We start from the raw sequence: 27,638 nt of genomic DNA, 5'->3' as shown, positions 1-27,638 counted from the left end.
AGCATCTTGGATATCACTATTACACCAGGTTTCTGTAATAAGAATTAGGTCAGGTTGTTTGTCAGCAGCTAAGATTTCTAAATCAGGAAGTTTTCTTGATAAACTTCTTGCATTTAGATAGACAACATTTAACATTGTCTTTTGTTTCTTTTGGAGTTGTTCACTCTCCCCTCCCCTTCCTCCTCTCCCTCCTCCATTTCCGATCTGGTCCTTCTCATGCTGGCTGTTCTTTCTCTCATTGGATTGTCCTGCTGGTTTATTTTTACCTTTCTTAGCATTCGGTGTCCTCTCATTCCGACCAGTTTCCATGTAAAGTTTTTTGCATCAGTGTCCGACATCTCCTGATTTTTTTGGTTTGCCTCAGCTAACAATTTTTTCTCTTTCTGAAGTTGGAGGGGGGTAAGGTCTGGAGCAAGAGAAATCTTGTTATATTGTGTTTTTTCAAGTTTCCAAGCATTCTTCAGAATTTTATCTTTTATCTGGGGACTACGAAAGCCAACAGAGAGAGGTCTTGGCTTTGGTCCAGGTTCTCCAACCCTGTAGATGAATTTAATATCAGCTTGACTGTCAACATCAACATGTAAACTGCTAAATATATCGACAACAGTATCTGTATCAGCATTCTTTTTGTCCTTGTTTGTAAGACTGGGATCAGGTTCAGGCAGGGAGAAAATCATTAGATTGGCTTTTTTTGATTCTCTGAGATCAATTTCATCCATAAAATCCTCTTTTGAACTTGCTGCAGGTTCTCTTACCTTCAACTCCTTAACATCTTTTTCAAGATTCTGTATTTTTGTGGTGTTAGAGTCTATATCCTCCCTGTGCTTATCTCTCGTATTTTCAAGATCAGTTACATTTTGCTTCAATGTATTGATTTCTCTGGTGTTATTGACAATCATTTTTTGAAGCTTGGAGAGACCTAGTGAACAGCCATCACAGGACCAACAATGAGAACCTTTTTTTCTGAACATTTTGTCAATTAGTTTATACTCATCATCATCAAGTCCACAATCTTTGTGTATCCATCTGTCGCAGATACAACAACAAACAGAGTGTTGGTTTTCTGTTACTTTTTGATGACATTGTAGGCAGAGGAACTCTTCTTTTTTTCCCTTCGCCATTATACAACAAATAATTATAAAAGTACTTGTCTTCTCCCCTTAGACGAGGCTTCAAAGAAACCTTAAAGGGTGGCCCTGCGAAGGATCACCGTGAGAATAAAGTACAAATAAAATCACAAGAGTTATCTATCACAATAAGTTAAACATAAACTAAAAGTGCACTTCTTTTTTTTTTGTTTACTTTTTATTGTAAGACTTTTTTTGATAGGCTTTTTTTGTTAGGCTTTTTTTGTTTTTTTTTTGTTTTTGTTTTTTTGTTTTCTTTTTTGTTTTGTTTTATAGGTATCTCTTGTTTGTTTTCTTTTTTTTTGTTCTTGTTTTTTTTTTTAGTAGGGTACAATCTTTTTTTTTATTATTAGGTGCACTGTACTAAACAATTAAATATTTATAACAATTCAACTAGCAAGTATTTGACAGATATATATAAACAAGGATGACAACATCCATAAGTAGCGAAGCACAAAAAATCGTTTTCACTACATACGCTCCAGTAAATACTTAAATCATTTTGGTTAGTAGGGTTAGCAGGTTAGATTTAGATCAACAATTATGGTTATCATTTGGTACATAAAGTAAAAATTAAAACTGTTTTAAAAATTTAGAATTTGGGCTATCAAAGCTTCCCAAGACGCTCCTGGGCTATCAAAGCTTCCCAGACGCTATCCCAGTTTTGCCGCAAATAACTATTTTAATCAGATAATTATTTATTGCAACTCTGAGTGATATTCACTATCAAAATTTAATGTTCTAGGTTTCTTTCGCCAGGCTGTATAGCCTCCTGGCTAAACGCATCACAACAAGAAATTATTGTGTATCACTCAGCAAGCTCTGTACCTCTCATTTTTTGCCTAGCCCGTACATTTTATTCACAATTTAAAAAGCACTTTTATTATCTGGAACTGGGCTTACGGCTTCTCTTGTAGAAGTGAATCAAGCAATATTAGCTTGGTCGTTTCAGAGCTTCGTTTTTATATATGTTGTCATATATATCTGCAAACAAAACTTGAATGCTTCAGAGCTTGCATTACAATTCTAACTCTCTATTCACAAAATATATATTTATGTACCTTTAGATATTCAACAAAATAATAGATACAACCTAGATACATCATATCTAAATCAACCAATAGGAAATCAATGGAGGAACAGTCTGACCATATTAGTGTAAGCTGTGAATCGTCGCATTTCTTAGGATAAAGGTTTTCTTGGGCAATTCATATTGTGTACAATTTTATTCCCTTAAATAATGTGAAGCACATGACAAAACAAATAATAAGTCAGCTTAGTCTTAGGATAAAATAATCTTTAGAAAAATTATTTCCTCGAAAAAAATTGATGCTCGTATTGTTGTAATGATTTATATGTAACAACAAAAATAATATAGATGTTTGTCTGCTAAAATTTCCGTTTTGATTTGGCAGATTATAGGGCCCCTTTGACCATCTAAATCTACTATATTTATTATTAAAGGGTGTTTAAAAAAACCCAATTTCTTCACTCTTTTCCATATAAACCCTACAGTTTTGGTCAAAAACTAACAAAAAATGACCCAAATCATGTCCAAGCAATGACTATGAGAAAACACTTTTGAATTTTGATTTTTACTCACCTCTCCTGAGCACTACAGCTTGAGTCCTAGCCCTTGTGGAAAATTTTTCTCTACGTGGAGAGTGCATATTTTATTACAAATTAAGACAGTTTTGTCTGTTTTAAAATTAATAAACTGTCTAAAGTACTTGAAATCTTTTAGATAGACCCCATAATGTTTTGAGTTTTTGATGGGGCATATAAAGACCTTTCTATAGACGCCTTAACCAGATTTCTGACTCAATCCTTGCCAATTTGGCATCAAAAAGACAGACCCATCAAACATTTGACTGTTTGTTCTTTTCAAAAAAAAAGAACAAACAGTCTTAAGTACTTAAAATCTTGTAGATAGAACCCATAATGATTATAATTTTTATGGGGCATGTCAAGAGGTTTCTAACACAATCCTAGCCATTTTGACATCAAAAAGAAAGATCTGTCAAACATCAAGAACTATTGAGACCTGTCATGTCTAAATGTTTGATGGGTCTGTCTTTTTAATGCCAAATTGGCTAGGATTAAGTTAGAAACCCGGTTAAGGCGTCTATAGAAGGGTCTTTCCATGCTCCATAAAAAAATTTGAACATTATGGGGTCTATCTACAAGATTTTAAGTACTTAAGACGATTTGTTGATGTTAATCTCCATGTAAGGAAAAATTCTCCACAAGGGCTAGGACTCGAGCTGTAATGCTCAGGAGAGGTTAGTAGAAATCAAAATTCATTAGTGCTTTCTCATTGTCATTACTTGAACATAATTTGGGTCATTTTTTGATAGTTTTTGACTAAAACTGTAGGGTTTATATTGAAAAGAGTGAAGCGATTGGGTTTTTTTTAAACACCCTTTAAAATAACACCTTTTCTGTTAATTAAATTGTATTTAAAAGTGTGGATTTTTGATAGTAAAATAAGTCGTTCAATCTCTTTGGATCTACCTTGTAGGTAAGAGAGAAAAGTTACACATATTTGTAAACCGTAATTCTTGTTAGGTAGTATTTTTAACTTTTTCTTAGTAGCAAAGCTACTCTATAATTTGTCCGTATTTTTGTATGTCTGATTTTCTCGGCTCCTGTAAAAGATGAAGGGCAATAACTTCTTGTCAGCATTTCCATCAATATGGAGCATTATAGAGTATAAAAAATTCAAAGTTGTCAGACTTCTTTTTAGCTACTTTTAGTTTTCACAAATGCTTTTCTCGGCTTCTGTAAAAGTTAAAAGTTTGAAACTTCTTGTCAACATGCTCATTAATATGGAACATATTTAAGTATAAAACATCCATGGCGGTCAGACTGCTCTATAACTCACTTTGTCAGTTTGTCTATGTCATAAAAGATTTTTTGCTTCGCTAATTATAAATGTTGTTATCCTTGTTGTATTTGTATTAGTTTTATTTTTAATTCATGATATAAATGTAGGTATAATATTTCATACAAAAATTTGTTTCATAAAACTTTTATTTCTAGATTAAACTGTTTAAACCTTTAGTTAGTTTATTGTCATTGTTTTTGTTAGTTTTATATTGAACGGTTAAAGTGAAGTCAAATAATTTATGCCCTATTTGGTAAATATCAGTGTTATAAGAGTCTTGTATGAACAAAACAAAGATTCCAGCAACTTTGTTATTAAGGGTTCAATTTTACTTTACTAATAGCTGCTTGTAAAAAATCCAATAGAAAACCGGGCCAGGGCATTGTAGGTAAAGATACATATATCTCTGGCCAAATGTTAAGAACCATCCAAACACCAAAGATAATGAGAACGTTTAAAAAAGGATTACTATTTCAATCATATCATATAAAGTAGAAAGCTTTTATGTACAGAGCAAAGCATTTTGCTAACTACTGAACTGATATGGTTCTCCTTTACAATGAATTTTTTTATTTGTCTAGGGAAGGGTTATAACTTATTTTTAGAGAAATCGCTCCTAGAAAAAAGACCCTCTTGAATATTTTTAGGAAGGGGGGGGGGTGTGGCCGTAGTTTTTCAAAAAGTATTTGGCACATTGAGGGTGTCCGTCGGAAACTATTTTTTTAAAATGCTTATTACTCCTTAATATTTGAGCTAAAATTAAAAGTATTTGGCAGCCATTTTATGGAATAGCGATGGAAAATCCACAAAATAAATAGGGAAAAATCTACCAGGTATTACATAAGAGGTTGATTTTAGTGAATTTAGACTAACCCAGCAGAAAATATTTGCTTTGTGAACTTAAGGATGAGTTAGGGGTCCAAAAAATTCCCAGTATTGAAGAATCTGAGGTGTACTATAAGTGAGCAAAATGTAAAAATAAGCATAATAATGGTCTTCTTTGTTAATTTTTCATGTGAGCTTGCTTTAACTGCACACAATTGAATCTGAACTATACCAGATTTTTTAAATGCCAGTTCTTATGATGTCTGGAGTAAGTCTTTGTGATCCACAGTTTGACCACCAGCTGCTTTAAAAGTTAGCTAATGCATATTTTTCTTGTGGATTAGTCTTATATTCACTAAAATCAGCCTGTTATGTTTTACCTTGTAGATTTTTTTCTGTTAACTTTGCGGATTTTTCATCGCTATACCATAAAATGGTCAGTAGTAGGCTGCTTTCCAACGGACACCCAGGAGAATAATATTAACAAGGGCTTGCTTATTTTTGATTTCACCAACTTGTCCTGAGTTACATTGCATGTTAAAGTTATGTTAATTAGAGAACTGTTAAAAAACAAGGATCCATTAAAGCGAAGCACTGAAATGGTAGGACAAACGGACATTAACATTTGTATAGTGTTAGAACTTAATATTCAGAATATAAATATATAAGAGTTGAAGAAAAATTGTAAATAAATTTGTTGAAAAAGTGCTTGATTCGGCACAATAAATATGGACATACTTACATTTTTAGGACTTGATTATAGGTTACTTCGCTTATAACATTATACTTTGTTGTCCCAGGAATCAATATACCAAAATCATATCAATTGGATATTTATCATATAAAAATTTGATGTTAAATTTTTTTAAAAATTAACATGTTTAAAATGGACCTACGGACATTCTGGTAATGAATATAGAGTATCTATGTTTTTTAAATTATGCCTAACTGAGCAAAATTGTTTGTAAAGAAGTTGTATCAACTTTTTTGCTTTTTATTTAAGATAGCTAGCCGGTTCTTTCAGTAAGTAGTAGATGTAAAATTTTTCATAGAATTCAGATATGCAATCGGTTTTTTTGTAGACCTCTTATTTTTTAAGTAGTAATTTAAGTTTTTTAAAAAAATAATTAAGTCGGTTTTAAGGTAATAAAACGCAACAAAATAAAAGAAGAAAATAGCCAGTATGAACAAAAATAGTAAGATCTTTAATTTGACACCTTACTTTTAAAATTCTGTTGAGTAATTGTTGAAAAAATATATTTTTTTAACCTCGGTTTAATCAAAACATTAAACCTAAATATTTTCTCATACAGACATAAAAAATATGGGTTCATATATACCATTAGAATGAGAAAAATAATATGAATCCATTGTAAGCAAAATTGAAAAAGTTTAAAAAAATTGTAATAAAAAATAGAAAAAATAAAAAGTTTCTTTTAAGAATTGTAACTACTAAACTAGCCAATCACAAATCGCAAAAATTGACGAATCAGGAAGCTTGCCCTATAAAATTAACCTATAGAATTGCCAGAAAAAAAGGAGAACGTTCATACAATATATACAATAGATACTACAATAAATATAGTGATATTAAAGAACATGTATAGAATGAAAAATTATTAACAAATATGCATCAGTCTGTTTATAAACTTCAAAACAATGCAGTTAAAAATACATTATTGTTTCTTGTGTTTAAAAAATATCTGCTACATTGCATTGTCTTTTGTTTAGGTTTTGTTCAGGTTTGGTTCAAGCTAACCCTTTAAAGCCGAAAATTATGATTCTCAAAATAAACTTATTTTTTTATTATAGTTTTATAAAACTTTTTCAATTTTGCTTAGAATAGATTCGTAATATTTTTCTGATTCTAAAGGTATATATGAACCCATGTTTTTTATGTCTGTTTGAGAAAATATTTAGGTCTAAAGTTTTTATTAAACCGAGGTTAAAAAAAAAGATTTTTTCAATAATTACTCAACAGAATTTTAAAAGTAAGGTGTCAAATTAAAGATCTTACTATTTTTGTTCATACTGGCCATTTTCTTCTTTTATTTTGTTGCGTTTTAGTACCTTAAAACCGACTTAATTATTTTTTTTAAAAACTTAAATTACTTTAAAAATAAGAGGTCTACAAAAAAACCGATTGCATATCTGAATTCTATGAAAAATTTTACATCTACTACTTACTGAAAGAACCGGCTAGCTATCTTAAATAAAAAGCAAAAAAGTTGATACACCTTCTTTGTTGAAAAACTGCTTACAGGATAATGTTCATGTATGTACATACTTACATTTTAGGATGTATATAATTATAAAATAATATTGCACTTTATTGTCCTAGGAATCAATATAAAAATAAGGATGACAAGATCCATAAAAGCAAAGCCCTGAAACGGTAGGACAAACGGACAATAACACTTGTGTAGTGTCAGAAATAAATAATCAGAATATAAATGTATAAGAATCGACGCAAAATTGTGAGTAAATTTGTTGAAAAACTGCTTGATAGAGCATAATGTTTATGGACATACTTACATTTTTAGGAATTGATTATAGGTTACTTTGCTTATAACTATAACATTATACTTTGTTGTCCCATGATTCAATATACCAAAAAACAGATCAATCGGATATTTGGATCACATAAAAATTTGTTGTTAAAAAAGTAAAAAAAAAACATTTTTAAAATGGACGTGCGGACATTCTAGTAATAATTATAGAGTTGCTACGCTTTCTAAATCATACCTAACTACTACAGGAATCACCTTGCAAAGTTTGAAATTGACAGGAAAAATTCTAACATGCCTAAATTAACAAAAAAAATATCCGTCTTGTACGAATGGACGGACGGACGGACCGACCCTAATTTTAGAAAAGCTTAACCCGCGACCGTGGCTCAACACGTAGCGCATCCGCTCGTCGTCGGGAAGGTGATAGGTTCGAATCTCAGACCAACACCGCGTCATAACTAAAGACGTTAAAAATGGTTCTTACTGCTGCTATGTCAGATGCGCGACATAAATAGTTAGAGTAGGGGGAATGCCTTGGCCCGAAACAGGCGCAACTCGTTACCATGCACAGTTGGAACTTCTCAGACAAAGGTCGTGCATTACATAGAGTTGGTTGTCTGTTGGATGTTACTTAACCTAATATCCTTGGGTGTTTGGACAGAAAAGGGTGCGTACCAGTCACCCTTAGTTCTCCTGGATTGCTGGACCAGGACCTGGACAGTACATCAAGTCGATAAGGTCCTTGACTGCAATCCCGCCCGTATGAGGTAATTGGAGGTATAGAAAAGCTTCGCTTTTAAAAATCAGATCAATCGGATAATTAGATCATATAAGAATTTGTTGTTAAACAGTAAAAAAGCATCATGTATAAAATGGACAAAGGGACAAAGGTAATGATTATAGAGTTGCTACGCTTTCTAAATCGTACCTAACTACTACAGGAATCACCATGCAAAGTTTTGATAGGACAATTCTAACATGCCTAAATTAACGAAAAATACTATCCTTCTCGGACAGACGGACCGAACCTAACTATAGAAAAGCTTCCCTTTTAATAAAATACCAAATTGATTTTAAACCATGGAATCAAATAAAAATATAATCGATTATTTTTAATAAAAATTTTAGGCTCGATCTGGTATAACCAACAACTAAAATAAATCTAAACTAAAATCGTCGTCAATTTTACTATGTTCACCCCCAACGACAGCTAAAACTTTTTTTGAATTAATTTCATTGTTGGTTAAAGCATTCAATTTAAAAATTTTAATTTATTTCATGAAATATAATTTGTTAAACAATACATGATCGTTTAATATAGTGATGAACCGGATTTAATCCTTTGAAAATAAGTCTAATTCTTATGATTTAGGATGAGAGTAATATTATCCTTTATTGTTGTGCTTGTTGCATTGTTTGATACTGGGAACTGTTGTAGTAAGTATTCTATTTTTTTTTATGGAAAGTCTAGCTCATACGGGAACTAAATATCTCCTTATTATAAAGTTAAGTAACACCCATCAGCCAACAAACTCTTTGATAGCACGACCTTGGGCTGGAAGTACTAGTTGTGCCTGTTTAGGCGGAAGGCCATAGATAAGCTTTGCTTCAATCCCCAATAACACAAATTTTTATACACAAAAAGAGAGTGTTTAAAATTACCACCTTTAATTTTTGTCAGCCTGGTCAAAGTCAAGCGCTAGATATTTTTTTAAAGAAGTTGTATCAACTTTTTTGCTTTTTATTTAAGATAGCTAGCCGGTTCTTTCAGTAAGTAGTAGATGTAAAATTTTTCATAGAATTCAGATATGCAATCGGTTTTTTTGTAGACCTCTTATTTTTTAAGTAATTTAAGTTTTTAAAAAAAATAATTAAGTCGGTTTTAAGGTACTAAAACGCAACAAAATAAAAGAAGAAAATAGCCAGTATGAACAAAAATAGTAAGATCTTTAATTTGACACCTTACTTTTAAAATTCTGTTGAGTAATTGTTGAAAAAATATATTTTTTTAACCTCGGTTTAATCAAAACATTAAACCTAAATATTTTCTCATACAGACATAAAAAATATGGGTTCATATATACCATTAGAATGAGAAAAATAATATGAATCCATTCTAAGCGAAATTGAAAAAGTTTTAAAAAATTGTTATAAAAAATAGAAAAAATAAAAAGTTTATTTTAAGAATTGTAACTACTAAACTAGCCAATCACAAATCGCAAAAATTGACGAATCGGGAAGCTTAATCTATAAAATTAACCTATAGAATTGCCAGAAAAAAAGGAGAACGTTCATACAATATATACAATAGATACTACAATAAATATAGTGATATTAAAGAACATGTAAAGAATGAAAAATTATGAACAAATATGCATCAGTCTGTTTATAAACTTCAAAACAATGCAGTTAAAAATACATTATTGTTTCTTGTGTTTAAAAAATATCTGCTACATTGCATTGTCTTTTGTTTAGGTTTAGTTCAGGTTTGGTTCAAGCTAACCCTTTAAAGCCGAAAATTATGATTCTTAAAATAAACTTATTTTTTTTGTAATAGTTTTATAAAACTTTTTCAATTTTGCTTAGAATAGATTTGTAATATTTTTCTGATTCTAAAGGTATATATGAACCCATGTTTTTTATGTCTGTTTGAGTAAATATTTAGGTCTAAAGTTTTCATTAAACCAAGGTTAAAAAAATAGATTTTTTCAACAATTACTCAACAGAATTTTAAAAGTAAGGTGTCAAATTAAAGATCTTACTATTTTTGTTCATACTGGCCATTTTCTTCTTTTATTTTGTTGCGTTTTAATACCTTAAAACCGACTTAATTATTTTTTTAAAAAACTTAAATTACTTAAAAAATAAGAGGTCTACAAAAAAAACGATTGCATATCTGAATTCTATGAAAAATTTTACATCTACTACTTACTGAAAGAACCGGCTAGCTATCTTAAATAAAAAGCAAAAAAGTTGATACAACTTCTTTTTAACATTTTATTTAATTCATAACTAAGAATTCAGATTCAAATCCATTTGCTTTTAAAATATATTTATGAACATTTATTACAAATCTACAAAATAACAGGATGTCTGTCTGTCTATTTGTATTGAAGTATCTTGCTAACCGCTGAACCAATATGGTTCTCCTTTACAGTGTAGCTTTGAAAATAAAGTTCATAGATGCTAAAGTTAATTTTTAACAATGTATGTAAAGTAAAAGATAGTTTTTCGGTTTTAACAACTTGAATTTATATATAAGAATTCCAGTTCAAATCCTGCAAAGAAATACATGATTTAAATTTAGCTTTTTAGATAATTAAAGTATTGCAAAGTACATAATATGAATAATTTTCAATTAAATACTAAAATCTAAGTTAACCAAAGCTAACAGGATGTTGAGGCTTTTGTTTGGCTGCTAAACCCTGATTTATCAACCTCTTCTATTCGACTTATTAACTTATTTCCAATTATATACATACTAATAAATTTTTTTTAATGTATTGTAGAACATAAATGTCATTTTAATGTTATATATTATTTCAGATTACACTTTAGATCCTAAAACAGGTAATTAAAATTTAAATTTGGTAGGACCTTAATAGGAGGGCTGGGAAAATTAGAAGGCGTAATCATAAAATATTACTATAAGATAATGAAATATCCTAAAATTCCTTAGGATGCAGGAATAAGGTATAACCAACAAGCGAATTAATTATTTAAGCCTATTTCACCATAGTTGTTTAAAACCTGTTATTTGGAAGATTCAATTGTTAGCATCAAAATACTATGAATTAAAATACTATGGTAAACGATATATTATTACATGGATATTGCACCAAATAATTATGTACTCTAATAAAATTATACTCTCAGCTGGCTAACAATACCCCACATCTTTATCCTTTACCCCATCCTTTCCCCTCCTACCGGATGACTAATAAATGAGTACTATATAATCAGAGAGAGAGTTGACAATAGGCTGTTAGTCCCCAAGAATGTTAATCAAATCAGTCCCCAGAGATTTATATTAATGTTTTCCTATTTGTTGGTTTATCACTTTTGGAACATAAGTGAATTTTGATGGTTATTTCATTAAGTTAATTATTAACATATTTCAAATAATAATTTAAATTTACAGAACGGGTAATTTGTGTACCGTTATTTGGGATGTAAATCAATTAATCGGCCACTGTCTTATCCATTTAGATCCCTGTATAAAAGCACCCTAAAGTGGCAAAAAATATTCTCCTGTCAATCTATCCACATATACTATATCCATTATTACGGTGGATAATGATTATAGGTCAACGAAATTTGAGTTTCCAATTGTGTACACAGTTTAATCATCCTATCTCAATATTCACTACTAGCTAAAAAAGCTTCAAACTTCCAAATAAAATCAAAATTTGAAAAATTAAAAGTTTGAAGCTTTTTTAGCTAGTAGTAAATACTGAGATAGGATGAGGAAACTATGTACACTATCGGAAACTCAAATTCAGTTGACCGAATTATAATGTGTAAAGTTGTCATTGGTTGTTGAAGAAAATCTTTTTTATTAGATGTGATCTAGAAATATACTCTCTAAATCAGACAATAGGAACAAAAATAGGAGAATAATCACTACAAATGTATGATTATGAAAAGTTCAGATTTTGTTACAAAAGAGTAGTAATTTTGTTATTTCGTTTGCTATAAATGGTCACATTTATTTGGATAAAGCTTTCCTTGGGTATATATATATCGTGTAAAAATTTCTTCCCACATATAATGTGAAGCATATGACATTACATATTAGTCATTCATATTAATAGAACCAATTCTATATAAGTATAAATAAACAAAAAGGTTTTAAGAGAGACAGATTAAAAGTCCAGATTGACCATCTAGATATACTACGTCTATTCAAATTATAGTTAAAACTAGAATCTTTATTTTTAAAGGACTGTCCTCAAGAAAAAAATCTAATTGTGGAAACTTTTAACTTTATTCCTTAAACTATTTCTGTTTTATTTTTAACAAATTTTTTATGACAGCATGGCATACAAAACCCTTTGAAAAATGTAACCTCTAACTAATAGGTTTTCTTATGGGGTGCATATAGCGATGTGAGAGGCCAAAATACGAAAGAGAACTACATAGGTTTCCACTAAAAAAAAAGAGTAGGGTTAACTTATCAGTAGGAGGTCAGAATTTTGATCATGATTCTTTCAAAATAAAATCTTCTTAATTTTTATTCTGGTAGTGGACAGTCTTTTATCATTTTTACTTAAACTTTTGTCTGCTACTATTGAATTTTTTTGTTTACAAAGCATGCACAAGATTTATAAAATGCCGCGATCTACCTCGATTTCTTGATGGTGAAATACAAATTTTGCCCCCCAACGACAGCTGAAAAAGGCAATTTAATAAAGGTTGCGTTATTTTGCCCCCCAAATCATTTTTTGAATTTATTTGCTTGTTGGTTATACCTTATTCCTGCTTATGATGGCCTAGGGGATTGTATATGAATATCTTTTATATCTATGTAAGCCTAAAGAAACACAGTTTATGCACTTTCTGAAAAATAAATAAAATAATGAAATAGATTAAAATAGAGGTTTATTATAAAGTATTCTACTTATGTCTCAAAAAATATATTTGTTTATTAGATAAAATTATTATTGCATAGGTACGATAATACAACATATTATATTATAATTTATATAAAGGACATAGCTACAGAGTGTTAAAAGATCAAAAAAGAACCTGGAATGATGCAAAATTGAAATGTCAATTAGAAGGAGCAGAACTTGCCTCTATCAGAACAGCTCAAGAATGGGAATTTGTAAAAGGTTTGTAAAAATTATTAAAAATTAAAATGTGTACCCTTAAAGGAATGAACAAAACAACATGTACATTTAATATCGACATCTAAATGATAAATTACATTCCATTAGGAAAATATAGAATTAATAGAAATAAAAACATAATTAATATATTGTTCATATATTATTATTTAGATCTTATTGTAAACAGTGGAGTAGATCTGCATGTACATCTTGGGGCTACTGATGTTGAACAGGAAGGAAAGTGGCTGTGGACAGATGGTTCTCCAGGTATGTGGTGATTAGAGTATATTTTATGGTAACACCAATATAGGTGCTTTCACACAAAGTGCCAGTTGAGCACTGATTATTTTGGAATAAATTTAAATCAAATGAAGTGAGGTAGTTTTTTCTTATTTTTTTTCTTTTGTTGTATCATATATTTTATGGAGTTATCCTCTAATCAGGGTCTTTTATTCAAAAAAATAATTCCATTTAAAACTGCCAAAGATTAAATATTTTGTTGGCATAAAATTTATTTTTTGATGTAACTGAAGGGAAGTTGGTAAGAAATGAAATAATAAGGAAAGAGGGCTGTAGGGAAAATTTCACTAAGAATTGTTTGTAAGAATCACTTTCCCTTGTCCCTGACTGTAATAAAAACAAACCCTCTAGTCAAATATAAACCCTTCCTGAAAATTAAGTTTAATTTGTTCTATAGGTTGACAAGATATTAAATACATACCACGCACAATTGTTTTACATTTTTTGTAATATCTTCTGTTAATTAAGGAATCTGGTTAGATTGTACTCAGTAACATTTGATGTTTCAGTTTCAAAGTATATAATATTTGGTATCTTTTTTTTAAAGATAGTTTAAGTTATTCCTGAATAAACGATGATTATACCTTTTAAAAAGAATAGAAGACTTTTAAAACCTACCAAGTTGCTACCTGTTTTTTTAATTCATTTTTTTATCAGCAAGATATTAGCTAATTCTGATAATGTTTTAACTGTGACAATTATTTAATAAAGAAACCATCTAGTATATCCTTTTTAAACTTCTTTACTATATATATTGAGCTTCTAGATTTAATAGTTCTATTGTTGTATGTATATTTTAAATGATTAAATTTTCTTTATAATTTAGTTATTGATATTGCCTGGATACCTCGCTTTCCACTGAAGAGAAGTAATAACTGTATGGTGGTAAATGAGTTTTATCATAATTTCAATACTGTTTCTAAATAAAATATTAAAATGGCAAAATTTCTTCCAGCAATGAGTGCACCGCAGAAATCTTCCCTTCCTTTAGAATTAAAAATAAGGAGGAAAGTCTTGTAAATTGTAATAATATTTGGTGCTCATTCCTAGTTAAATTAAGTTAATTTGAAACACAGGAAAGCCAAACAGAATTCCTACAAGGTCTGGGAATAAAGAAATTAAAGTATTAATAATGCACCTTTACAGAAATCCTCAAATGTTGCATAATATAAACTTTCGGGTTTTCCCTCAAAAGTGCCTTGTTGAGCACAGTAAGCCCCCTTGACTATTTTTGAAATAAATCAAAAAGTTATTTCAAAATAAAATAAATTTCAACAGGCACTTTTTATGAAAGCAACTTAAAGACTAAATTCACAACTCTTTGCTTGTTAAATATCAAGTAGTATGTAAGAATAATAAAATTTGTTTGTAAAAAAACATTATAATACAATTTCATTAAATATGGATTTTAAAAAAATGCTCTGAATTGCAAATAATGCAAGAACATTTTGAAATGTGGAGTTTTAAACTTCCAGGCAAACAAAGATGTGAGTTGGAAATGGTATGACTATGATTGTGGTGTTTCCTTGTATGCTGTGTGCAAAAAACCAGGTAATTACAGATAATTAATTTGAGTACTTAAACGTGATTTATGGGTAAAGACAATCTTTCCCTTTTTTTAAACTTTTAAAATCTAGTTACAATATGAAATTTTTTTGTCATTATTAGATTTATTGGTACAAAAAAATTAACAGTCAAAAACTTTTGTGCTATTTTAGCTTCTTACTGAATTATATTTTTATTAAAGTAACTGACACTTTAATCCATTACCCCTTTTTTGGAAATCTAAGTTTGCATGTCATTTAGGTATACCTTTGACTACCTCTCCATCTACAACAACATGCCCACCAGCTCCAACTTGCCCACCTGTGACTACTTGTTCATCTACAACAACATGCCCACCAGCGCCAACTTGTCCACCTGTGACTACTTGTCCATCTACAATAACTTGTCCACCAGCGCCAACTTGCCCTCCTGTGACTACTTGTCCAACCACAAAACCAGGTATGATCTTGCAGGTTCTGATCATCCAGGTAAAGGCGTAGCTGGGGAAAGGATAAAGGCTCCTTAGATGGTTGGGGGGAGGGGGGAGACATCCCCCCCTCCGTCAGTAGGCTTGACTGGTGATAACAATTACATGACGTTATTATTTGTTATCAGCAATCTATTTTTAGCTCTCACATAACTGTACATAACAATTAAAGAGTCATTTAGGGTGCGGAGCATCTCTATAATGCATTCGTTCTCACCCTACCACAATTACTTAAAATTTTGCCCCTTTTTCCGATTCATCATAAAGATCTAGCTATAGTTAAAAATTTTTAAAGGAAAGAAATTGATTGTTTTATTGTTATTTTAGTTGATTGCAGTAATGGATATTTTAATGCATACACAGGTAAACATATTTTAAATCTATTAGATTAATTGTTGAATATATTTATTTTATTTAAAATCAACCCTTACAATTTTGTGCATATTCTCTGTTTGATAAAGAATTTCTGACGAAAAGTGAGTAAAAGTCAAATTTCGCTTCCTAAACTAAAGAGTTCTGGAGACCTGCAGGATCATACCAAGAACCTGAAATGGACTTGAATGTTTTTTTTATATTGGGATGTACTACTCTAAGATATTTCAGTATTTTGATAACATAAAATGCTTTGTTTAAACAAAAAAAAATTGCATTTTAACCTGGCTTACCCTTCCTGGTTTGCTGGCATCCTGTGCCCGCCAAGATGGAGATTTTCAAAAAATTATGTTTTTCAAGAATTATAAACGGTGGATTGTTTTATTATCAATACACAAACTTTTTTTGTTTTTACCCAACTTGGAATATTTCCCCTTTAAATTTATTTGATTTTCGTTCTTAAATATTTTCAGGATATTGGTACAAAGTGTTAACTGATACATTGAGAACTTGGTATGAAGCAAAGTCTGAATGTGAGGCCCAGGGTGTAGAACTTGCTTCTATACGGTCAAGTTACGAGTGGAAATTTGTAAAAGGTTTGTGACGATTCTTCAAAAAATAAAGATAAGATTTATGGTTGGGGAAATATGAAATTTGTCATCCCATTATCTGGTTATATTGGATAGAGGGTAGCCCTGCATAGTTAGGGCACTGCAAGTGGCCTTACTCAGAATTCAATATTAAGGTGGTTTTAGGCTATTTTTCTACCTCATTTTTACCTCTTTGAATACAGAGCCACTAGATATAATGGGCGGAGACGCTAGTATGAAATAATTGAATAAAAGGACATGGTATCCATAAATGATAACAACTATAAAATCGAAGGTAAAAAATCATGGAAGGACAAACAAACATTAACTAATTTTTGTCAGAACTTAAAAAGCAGAGTATACATAAAAGTCTAAACAAAATAATTAATATGAAAAGTAATAAAATTTTTGGTAAGGGTTTTACAATCATCATCACCATTGCCTTTTAGTTCTCGGCATAACGTAGGCCATGCACAATGGTTCTCCAATCTTCCTTAGATTGGGCACGTTCTGAGGCAATCCTGATAGATGGAATTTTCTTATCTTTCAGTTCACTTAGGAGTTCCCTCCTCCAGGTTGTTTTTGGTCTACCTGGTTTCCTCTTTTCTATGTGGGGGTTCCAAGTCTAGGTTTGATTGGTTATATCATCATGCTCTTTCCTTAGTGTGCCCCAACCACCCCATTTTCTCTGTTTTATCACTTCGCTCTAAAAGCTCAGCAATTGTGATCTTATTTGGCCAAAAGATTTTGTGAATTCTCCTGAGACATTTATTGACATATTTCTATAGCTTGGAGACCACTGCTGTGTTTAGGAACCAAGTTTCGGCCCCATACAGCAAAACAGAGAGAACATTATACTTGAAAAGTCTTAACTTGGTCTTTATGGAGATGTTGTTGGAATTCCAAATTTTGTTTAAGCTGACAAAGGCTGTCCCAGAATTGTTTATTTTAGCTTTAACATCTGTTAAAGTGCCTCCAGCTTCAGGTTGGAATGAATAGGGAAATTCTAACATGCATAAACTAACAATAAGATCTTACTGTACATACCAATCAACCCTAATTACAAAAATGCTTTGCTTTAATGTTGAAACTTCAAAAAGGAATAGTATCATTTCTATCTAAATTATTATATTATTATTTAGAGGTGCTGACACAGAGTGGACTTGGTATGGCTCATGTATGGCTTGGTGGTACTGATGAACAACAGGAACTCACTTGGTTGTGGACAGATGGATCTCCAGGTATTATCTGTAACTGTAATTGGTAGTTAGTATTAACAAATATATTAAAAGTAAATAAAGAGGGTTATTTTTTTCGCGTAGTTTTGTAGAGTTGGGTGCAAAATCAGGTCAAATACGCTTATTAGGTCAAACCATTCATAATTTTGATCAAATATCTTTATATTTTTTATTGTTTAACAGTCTTTTCATGGAAAGTGATATGGGTACTTTTACATAAAGTGCTCCATTTTTTCAGAAATACCCTCTATCCAGATTTTTTACATTCTCCCCCAAAAAAAAGATTGGACGTCCCTGCCGGCCCTCATTTATGTTTAAATATATTTCAAGATGAAAGGATCCACCAGGATATTTTGTATGAAAGCATTGTTGATGTTTTAGGTTTATTCATTTCCTTGTATTTATATTAATGGAATAATTAAATCTCTTACTTTAAAATTTAGTTAGTTTTACTGACTGGATTACTGACTTGGGTTCCTGGAATCCACCACGAAACAACACTGAACGGAACTATCTTGCAGTAAATTTATTTTTTATAATCTTAGTACCTGAAGAGTAGAATAAGAATAAAAATTAATTTTAAAAATATTAATCCAAGCCAGAGCACTCCTACAAAGAATTTTGAAATTAAAATTATTAAAATCATTTCTGCAAAAAAAATTTGGTTTGATAGTAATTTTCAGGATATCTCTGGCTAAGTTCAATATTTTTATAACCTATTTTTTATCCTTATTGTACTAGACAAATCAGGTTTAGGCGAATAAAGCAAAATAAAGAAAAATTTACCCTATAAAGAAAACCCTAAATTTAAAAATAAATGGTGGTTAAATGTACCACATTCAATATAAAGAAAAATCATTGAAAATTGACCCACTCTAGTGATTTCTACATTGACAAATTATTTTGGAAATCTATTCCCTTGTATGCATTATAACAAAGATGACAACATCCATAAGTAGCAAAGCACAAAAAATCGTGGATGGGAATATGTATATTTATAAGTAGATTAAAAGTATATTTGTTAAAATCAAGAATAGATTTATTGGAGAAAATAAACATGAAACCTTGTTTATTTTGTATGATGAGGACAGTTAAAGTAAATTACATAATAAATGTGCAAAACAATGAGAAAAATATTTTGATACTGTCATCGCAAAAAAGTTTGAAAATCGGACCAACAATATCAAAGATATGGGAAAATATGTAAAACATATAAAACTAGCCAAAAACCTGCTAAAAGACAGTTTGACCGTCATTGTTGTTTTCTTTAAACGACGGGAAATTTAATTTTGATATCTTTAACTGAAAAAAAATTGAAAATCGGACCAAAGGTATGGGGGAAAATGTAAAAATAAAAAAATAGCCCAAAACCTGCAAAAAGGCAGTGTGACCGTCATTGTTTGTTTTTTTCAAATGACGGGAAATTTAATTTAGATATCTTAAACTGAAAACATAAATACCAAAGATATGGAGAAAAATGTGAAAAAAATAGCCTAAAACCTGCTAAAAAGCAGTCCGACCGCCATCGATGTTTTATAGTTAATTGTGCTCCTTTATGATGGGAATGTTGTCAAAAAGTTTCAGCATTATATCTTTTATAGGAGCTGAGTAAATCCTATTTCCCCCATAACGTTTCGGACGGACTGACGTACAGACAAAGTGAATTATAGAGTAGCTTCGCTACTAAAAAAAGAATAATTACATAATTACAGAATAAAAAACCAACTAGAATATTGATTACAACTAAAACATAATGTTTATTACAGTTTAATTTTTAAATACATTATTGTTTCAAATACATTAATCCTTAACAGTCGGTTAGGGGGGGGGGGCGTTTAATGCCATCCCCTCCTATTATCTCAGTTCCTATTAAAGATAAAAGGCTAAAAAATTTCACAGTGGGATCTTTTGACAAATGTAAACTTCAATAAATAAGCTTGTATTTGTAGAAATGATGTAATTTCTTTTGCTTTAACTCCGAAATAACTTAAATTTTGCTCCTGTTAACTTCTAATGTGCATTTGGTAAGTACGTCTTGCTGTTTTGGAGGAGCGAAGCTACCCTATTTTAAAAAATCTATAAACCTTCATAACTTTAGTTTGGATACGAATATTTTAACAAAATCAACGTCTATGTAAATATTTCTTCAATGCAAACAATGTTTGTGAACAAGAATATAGCGTCAGGAGCACCCAGTTCGAGTTCCGGCATTTTTAGGTAGGCCCAGAATAAGTAAAATAGGACACTTATAAGGCATGTTTTCAAATATTTTGTTAGATAATGAATTTCCGACCTTAAGTTAGTCAAAGTAAATGTTCGCTTCCTTCACCCTTTTATTTAACAACCTTTGTTTTTAGGTCCTTTATACTTAAAAATTTTAAACGGCTGTAATTTTCTTATTTTTGAAGCTAGAAGAACATTTTTTTTGTAGAAAATGTTTGTCTTTATGTAAATTTTATATTAGTAGTATCTAAAGAAAAATTTCAGCGGCCGCAGCTGTACTTGGCAGCTGCCACCGCAGTTTATACGTTATGTAGACTTGTAAGAAAAGCTTAAGTTTAAAATTTGAAGTCTCTAAGTAAAAAATTGCGGACAGGAGCCTTTTAAATATTAAAACTTAAAAAGTCACGCAGTTTGGGATCTTTATCTTTCACACACAGAAAATGAGATAGAAAAAACCGGAGGGGGGACGTTCAATGACCCCCCCCCCCTCACCCGATCGTTAAGGGTTAATAAAATGATTGAATGCTAGCTTTTAAAATTTTAGGCCCATAGAGGAAAAAATTGGCAATGGTTAGAAATCTACAACGATTATTCAGGCTATGCATTATGTAAATATACATATAATAAGATATAAGGTAATTATAATTACAAGTTCTTGGGTAAAACATAACCTAAAGACGAATTGTACTAAATAAAAGGCGGTAAGGAAGCAAATAATGGCTCAAATTGTGCTATAGAAAAAGTGAAAGCAAAATATCTAGTTATCCCAGCTTATACCAATATATAAATATACAAAATTAAGTCGGAAAAAAATCATGAAACCTATAAGTCATTTCAGCTGTCATTGAGGGGCAACTACTCATAGAATTGACGATCTCTACATCTACACCCCGATTATCATTTTAGATTTATTTCCCTTGTGGTTTATACCTTATTTTTGTGGTTATCCATGTCAGAACTTCTATATTAACACAAGAAACTTCACAAATTTTTTAGCCCTCTAGCTCAACTAGGCGTTGTCCAAATAGGGGTCAGAATAGGTGACCATCTTCCCCCGCCCCCCCCCCCCACTTCATGTTCGAAGAAGAAATTGTATTTAAAGGGACCAATCTTTTATATAAATTTAAGTACTTTAAAATGATTTAATCTTTTAAAATATATTTGGAACATTAAGATTAATATCCATGATTATATAGCAACAGTAAATGTTCCACATTATAAAGACTTATGTCGCACGTTACTAATTTCAATCTGTTTTACTTTCTAGATTTCTAGATGAATTGGATGATGATGACCTTGGTAATGATCAGAAAAGAAAATTTATTTTGTAATCTTTTTTTTATTTTCAAAATTTTGGACAAAATAAATTATTTTTGGCTTCATATTTTGACTTATTCTATTTATTTTAAGATCTTATTGTCTGAAGCTTAATTTTGTTTGATTACTGAAACCATTGGCTTTTCCTTTTTAGGAAAGCTAAATATAGATCTTGAGATGGTTTTAGGCTATTTTTTGCGACCTTCTTACTACTTTGTATAAAGGGCCCATACATGCTAGGTGCGCAGCTGCTAGCATATAATAAAATGAAAAAAATAAGGTCTGATTATTATATTCATATCATATGAAGAAAGAACTTGTAAATTAAAGTTGGATGCTTTTGGTTGATGAATACACTTTTAAATATACAAGGTTTTGTGATTATTTTTCTAAAATGTCAGCTAGTTGAGATTTTAACATTTGTAAATGTCGATGTTTGGAAAGGAGTCAGAGAGAGAAGGGCAGGGAGTAAGGGAGGGGACAATGGGCAATTAATTCAATTTAAGAGGGTTCGCTGAAAAGCAATGAAAACAAGATTTATCAAGAAAATTTTACCAAAATTGTAAAGGGATCATGGTAACCTAATTTAGAACAAAATTAGTTCTAAGAAATAACTCTATAACACTGTTAATAACACTAGTCCCTAAAGTTTTACAATAACGTTTTCTTATATGTCGACTTAACAACTTTGGGGCATATCATAGAATTTTGATTGGTTGGTTCATAAAGTTGATTCCCAAACCTTTTAACCACTAATTTAAATATACAGAAGGTGTAATTTTGTGTATTGTGGTCACAATTGCATCATGCAAAGTCATTGCAATAGTTTTTAACAAATGACCTAGAAACCTTATGATTATGTGTACAATAAATAATGTTTAGTAAATTCTAGGCTTCAAGCCCCAGCTTGTACTCAACTTTATTCTAAACCACATCTTTCACAGTTCTCAAGACACACCTAACATAATTAAGTTGTGTGGAAAACCCGCAAAATCAAAATTTTGCAAAAAAAAGTGGAATTTGGATTATTTCATAAAAAATTTACTAAAATTCCATCTAAAACATAAAATTATCTGATTTGAAACTAATGACTAACAAACAAAAATTCTGATTATAAACATAGAATGAATAAATTTAAGATTAATATTAGTGTTGTTTATTTTGTAAAAGTAAAAAGTAAAACTATTCTAAAATAAAACCCTGTCAGTCCGCCGCTGTTTATACCACAGTATCATCAATGGAGACATCAATTTATTAACCATTGTTTTATACCTTTAAAACCCTGGCTATATCTATTGTACAGGATTTCTCCTTTCTGTGACAATCAGGAACAATCATTATTTGTTTGACAATAGATGTAATATTTATATGTATATTATGAAAGAGCAAAAATTGTCATCAAATTTAGGTTGCTCACATGGACATCATTTATAAGTCAGTTAGTGCATCCAGTAGAGTAGAAAAGGGATATTTTAGCCAGCTGCAAGTTTTACTTTATTGGAGTGCATGATAATCTGGTGTAAGATCCAATTAATAATAGATCTATTACCTCAATGGTAAAATTATTATAACAAGGATGACAACATCCATAAGAGCAAACCTTTCATCAAATTTTATATAAGTGAAGCATTTCTATAATTAGGTTTGTCCATCCGTCTATAACAGTTAGCTCTTGTTGTTAATTTAGACATGTTAGAATTGTCCAATCGATTTCAAACTTTGCATGATGATTCCTTTAACAGTTAGGTACAATTTAGGAAGCGTAGCAACTCTATAATCGAGTCCTATAAATTTGATTATAGCCTTAAACAGTATCCTGTATTTAAGCAGTTACGAATTTGTTAAGACTTACACTTATTCAAGTCTGACACTATACAAGAGTTCATGTTCGTTTGTCCTACTATTTCAGATAATCGCTTTTATGGATGTTGTCATCCTTGTTCTGTAGCAAAGCTCCTCTATAATTAATATTTTCTTGTAAAGTAATGAAGCTACTATATAATTCAGTATCCAGAACAAAATTGCAGAAAATTTTTGTGTAGTCAAGCACTTTATCGTCGAATTTCTTGAGAAAAACAAGGATTACAACATCCATAAAAGCAAAGCTCTAAAATAAGATGTAAGGACAAACAAACATTAACTTATAGTTATACAATAAAATACTTCCATTTTAGGATTTGATTACAGAAATGCTTTGCTCATAATATTGTACCTTGTTATTTTAGGAAACATTATTCCAAAATTCAGATAATTATCTTTTAAAAAGTTATTGTCAAAAAAATTGGAGTCTTTGGATGGTTTCAGGCTATTGTCTGTCATTCACTAAGCCTTCTAATACAGAGCCCACAGAAGTATGATCAGGAATCTAAAGGGATAAGACAATTGCCAATAAATTGATGTACATCACCATGCAATGATTAAACACAAAATATGTAGATTAAAAGTGTTGGTTGAAACGTTTGAACATTAATTTAATAAATAAACCAATCAAAATTTGCTGAAGTCCCAAAAGTTATCATGCCAACGAATAAAAAACCATAAATATAAAACTTTGGGTACTATTGTAATAAACATCTCATTGTCTTCTGAATTTAGAATCTTTAACAGAATAATTGGTTATATCATCCATATGTTAAGTAACAACCAACCATTTGATTTCACGACCTTTCACTATAGGTCCTAACTTCCCCAAGGATTTCCCTATTGTGTTTAACCCAGAACAAATCAGCAATAGGTACTCTGACTCTAATACAGGCAAATAGAACAGGGAGGGAGGGGACATTGGGCTGTTTATTGCATTAGTATCCAAACTTTTATAATATCGTTTGCTAAACTGCTTTGGGGACTTTTATTTTATTTTGATTGAAAGGTTCAAGTGATTAAGTGTCAAAACGTTTCAATTACTTATTGTAATCTATAAAAAGGATAATTTTGTGTATTATCATTGGGTATGTATAAAATTTATTGGTAATTGTCTTATCCCTTCAGATCCCTGCAGATGGACAAAGTAAAAATTAGAGAAGATGGTTATTAAGCAATAAAATCTAATATGTCGTATCCTTTTATATAAAGTAGTAAGATTTTTTGTCTGTAGTGAAGGATCTCACATTAAGAGTCCCTTGACTCTTCAAGGGGCGTAGCCGCTAATATCTTAAATAGCAGATGAGAAAATGACATTTCTGATAGATGTTGAAATTATTGAGTAGTTTGGATTGCTACAAACATTTTTATATAAAATTTATATTTTTGAGAAAAAAAATCTTCCAAACTTTTTGTAAAAAATCTTTGAAATATTTTTGGTATCTCAGAAAATTAAACATAGATGGTTGTTCTGTTATAAAATGTTTTGCTTTATAATATACTTTCTTTTTGGTTTTCTAAACTTTTTTATACAGGTAAAATATAACAATTGGTGTATTTCATCAAAAAGTTTATTCGAGCACTTAAACCCACAGTCAATTAGTAGTTTTTTAGAGAGAGAGAGACCAATGAGCTGTTAATAACACTAGTTCCCAAAGTTTGTCAAAACATTTTCTTTTTCGTTGACTTAATAACTTTGGGGACTTTACTGAATTTTGATAGGTTGGTTTATTAAGTTGAGTGTTAAAATGTTTCAACGAATAATTGTAATCTACAGAGGGTGTAATTTTGTGTCTATTATAATTTGGGATGTACATCAATTTATCAGGCATTGCCTGATCCCTTTAGATATCTGGTAGTTTTTCATTTTATTATTATTAACTTTACAAAAAAAATAATTTTGGAAAATTCCGAATTATTTTTATGATTACGAATGGCTCATGTTGGGGATAGTTTGTCATTTATTTCTGTAGGTCAAGTTAGTTTGATTTATATTGTGTACTTGGTAGCCTTGTTGGGTATAGGTTTCGTGATTTTTTTTGCTTCATCACTTAGCTGATAAAATATAAGCTGATTCTCAACAGTCATTTTAAAAATGTATGATATAATTGTAAGCATAATACAGTTTATCAAACCTAATCGTTCAAGGGAGGAGGGCCTTTTTTTAGAGTTACCTGGGTATTACAAAATATTTTATAAATCTTTGTACAGGAAGAATACCTATTTAATGATCTTATTTTTGTAGCCATAATATCTTCATAGGTTTGTCTGTCAGTCTGTTTTCTCAGTTGTTATTAGAGATATTACTTCTTAATTCTTTCACTTGCAAATGTCTGTCTTGCTTCTTATCTATCTGTCTGTGTGCCTGTATGTCTGTCTGTCTGTCTGTCTGTCTGTGTGCCTGTATGTCTGTCTGTCTATCGTCTGTGTGCCCGTATGTCTGTCTGTCTGTCTGTCTATCTGTCTGTGTGCCCGTATGTCTGTCTGTCTGTCTGTGTGCCTGTATGTCTGTCTGTCTATCTGTCTGTGTGCCTGTATGTCTGTCTGTCTATCTGTCTGTGTGCCCGTATGTCTGGCTGTCTGTCTGTCTGTGTGCCTGTATGTCTGTCTGTCTGTCTGTCTGTCTGTCTATCTGTCTGTGTGCCCGTATGTCTGTCTGTCTGTCTGTCTGTGTGCCTGTATGTCTGCATAATAAATCTATTGTCTGCATATCTGGAAACCACAAACAAATATTTATAATTCTATCTATATCATTATAACTAACCGTGCATGTTATAGTCATAACTTCTCTATAACATAACCAGCAGCTTCGCCCCTAGTCTCTAAGGGCTTTTTCCCTAAGAGGTAATTAACTGGGTTTGATCTGTTTCTTTGAAGCACATTAAAATGCATTTTTTAAAAAAATTTGAGGGGTGGGGGGATTTGGATTTCACACCCTCCAAGAAAATAGTATATAACCAGCAAGATCTTAAGTTTCAGACAGACAGACGGACAGACATCAGGCTACTCTGTATTAAATGCCTTAAAAACCTGTTTTTACAAAGTAATTCACACAGTAAAAATTCCAAGGTCATTGTTTGATTACTTTTAGAGTTGCTATGCTCTTTGAATCATACCAACCTGTTACAGAAATCATCATGTCAAGTTTGAAATTTATAGGACAATTTCAACATGCTTTAATGAACGATAATTAAAATAAAAAAAATATTTTTTGGAAAAAAATATCCTAAAATTTTGGTGAAAAATCAATTAATTAAGTTATAATAAATAAATATTAAGTAAAATATAATTCTAGTTTAAAATATTTAGATTCATAGAATATTTTGTTATATCTTTCTTTTTTAAATTGTTCTGTTACAGATATCAACATGTCAAGTTTGAAATTGATGTGACAATTCTAACATGCATATATTAATGATAATAGACGAACTTAACCTAATTATAGAAAAGCTTCTCTTTAAAAAAATCAAATATTGTTTTTTTTTTAAATATTCTAAAACTTTTTTTTTAAATCTATGAATTAATTTCGGTATTATTCAAAAGTTTGAAATTATTAAGTTGTAAATAGAATATTAATTCTATTATAAAATTTTCTCTTTACAGAATTCATTGTTATATCTTTCTAGTGGATACTATTGGATACTATCTATGTTTTCTTGGATCTTATTGGATACTAACTATGTTTTTTTGGATACTATTGGATACTAACTATGTTTTCTTGGATACTATTGGATACTAACTATCTTTTTTTGGATACTATTGGATACTAACTATGTTTTCTTGGATACTATTGGATACTAACTATGTTTACTTGATTACTATTGTATACTACCTATGTTTATCTAGAAATGGTACATCTATCTCTTCACTAAGGTGAATTAACTCTTAATATTTTTTTTTATTATTGAAGCTACTTATTCAAAAAAGGGGGAGGTAGGTTGTGCTAAAATTCCATATGTTTTAAGGCTTAAAAACAGTAGAAGATCGATAATATTAACTAAATATGCTTCAATACTATTTTTGTGTATAGATTTTTCCATACGGAATACACATAATTAGGGAATATTATTTTCTACTACTGTTTTTAGCCTTAACACTCACACCTTTAGCACAACTTCCTCACCATTTGTAAAAGATATATTTGATATAATTTATAATAAAAAATCACGCAACCTTAATCAAAATAAAATATTTACATAAGAGTTATTGGATGTTTGTCTGTCTTTTATATGGCCTTCTTTTGAATGATGGGAGTTTGATGCTTCCCCCCCCCTCCCCCCAACCTCCCTCATCCCTTTTATCTTGTATATTTTTAATGATCTTAAGTGATAAGACAATGGACAATAATAATGATGGTAACAAATTTACCCCTTTTGTTATTGGTGGAATTATTTGATGAAAAGTTTGGACACAGCTAGTTAATAGAAAAACCAATCTAGATTTAATTAATTATCCAAATTTCCAACAGACAGACACATGCAAGACTCAGAGACATCCTGTTACTTTTATATCAGGTTGCTTCACTC

The 27,638-nt window shown here is 30.5% G+C and overlaps 1 protein-coding gene across 1 annotated transcript; it reads left to right on the top strand.

The window, feature by feature from the left end:
• The first annotated feature begins 3,654 nt into the window (after positions 1-3,654).
• LOC145306883 (C-type mannose receptor 2-like) lies at positions 3,655-18,410 on the top strand. The gene is made up of 13 exons (XM_080149225.1): positions 3,655-3,695; positions 8,722-8,786; positions 10,896-10,919; positions 13,061-13,183; positions 13,352-13,447; positions 14,307-14,365; positions 14,956-15,031; positions 15,287-15,484; positions 15,840-15,875; positions 16,358-16,480; positions 17,617-17,715; positions 18,156-18,232; positions 18,396-18,410. The coding sequence occupies exons 2-13, from the start codon at positions 8,723-8,725 to the stop codon at positions 18,408-18,410; spliced, it is 990 nt and encodes a 329-aa protein (XP_080005351.1). The 5' UTR covers positions 3,655-3,695; position 8,722.
• Positions 18,411-27,638: the final 9,228 nt, after the last annotated feature.

The sequence above is a fragment of the Acartia tonsa genome, chromosome 15 (genome assembly GCF_053477335.1).
Source record: "Acartia tonsa isolate MP-2025a chromosome 15, ASM5347733v1, whole genome shotgun sequence".
NCBI classification, from domain to species: Eukaryota; Metazoa; Arthropoda; class Copepoda; order Calanoida; family Acartiidae; genus Acartia; species Acartia tonsa.
Note: the sequence above shows the minus strand (reverse complement) of the source record. Positions and strands in the feature narration are given on the sequence as shown.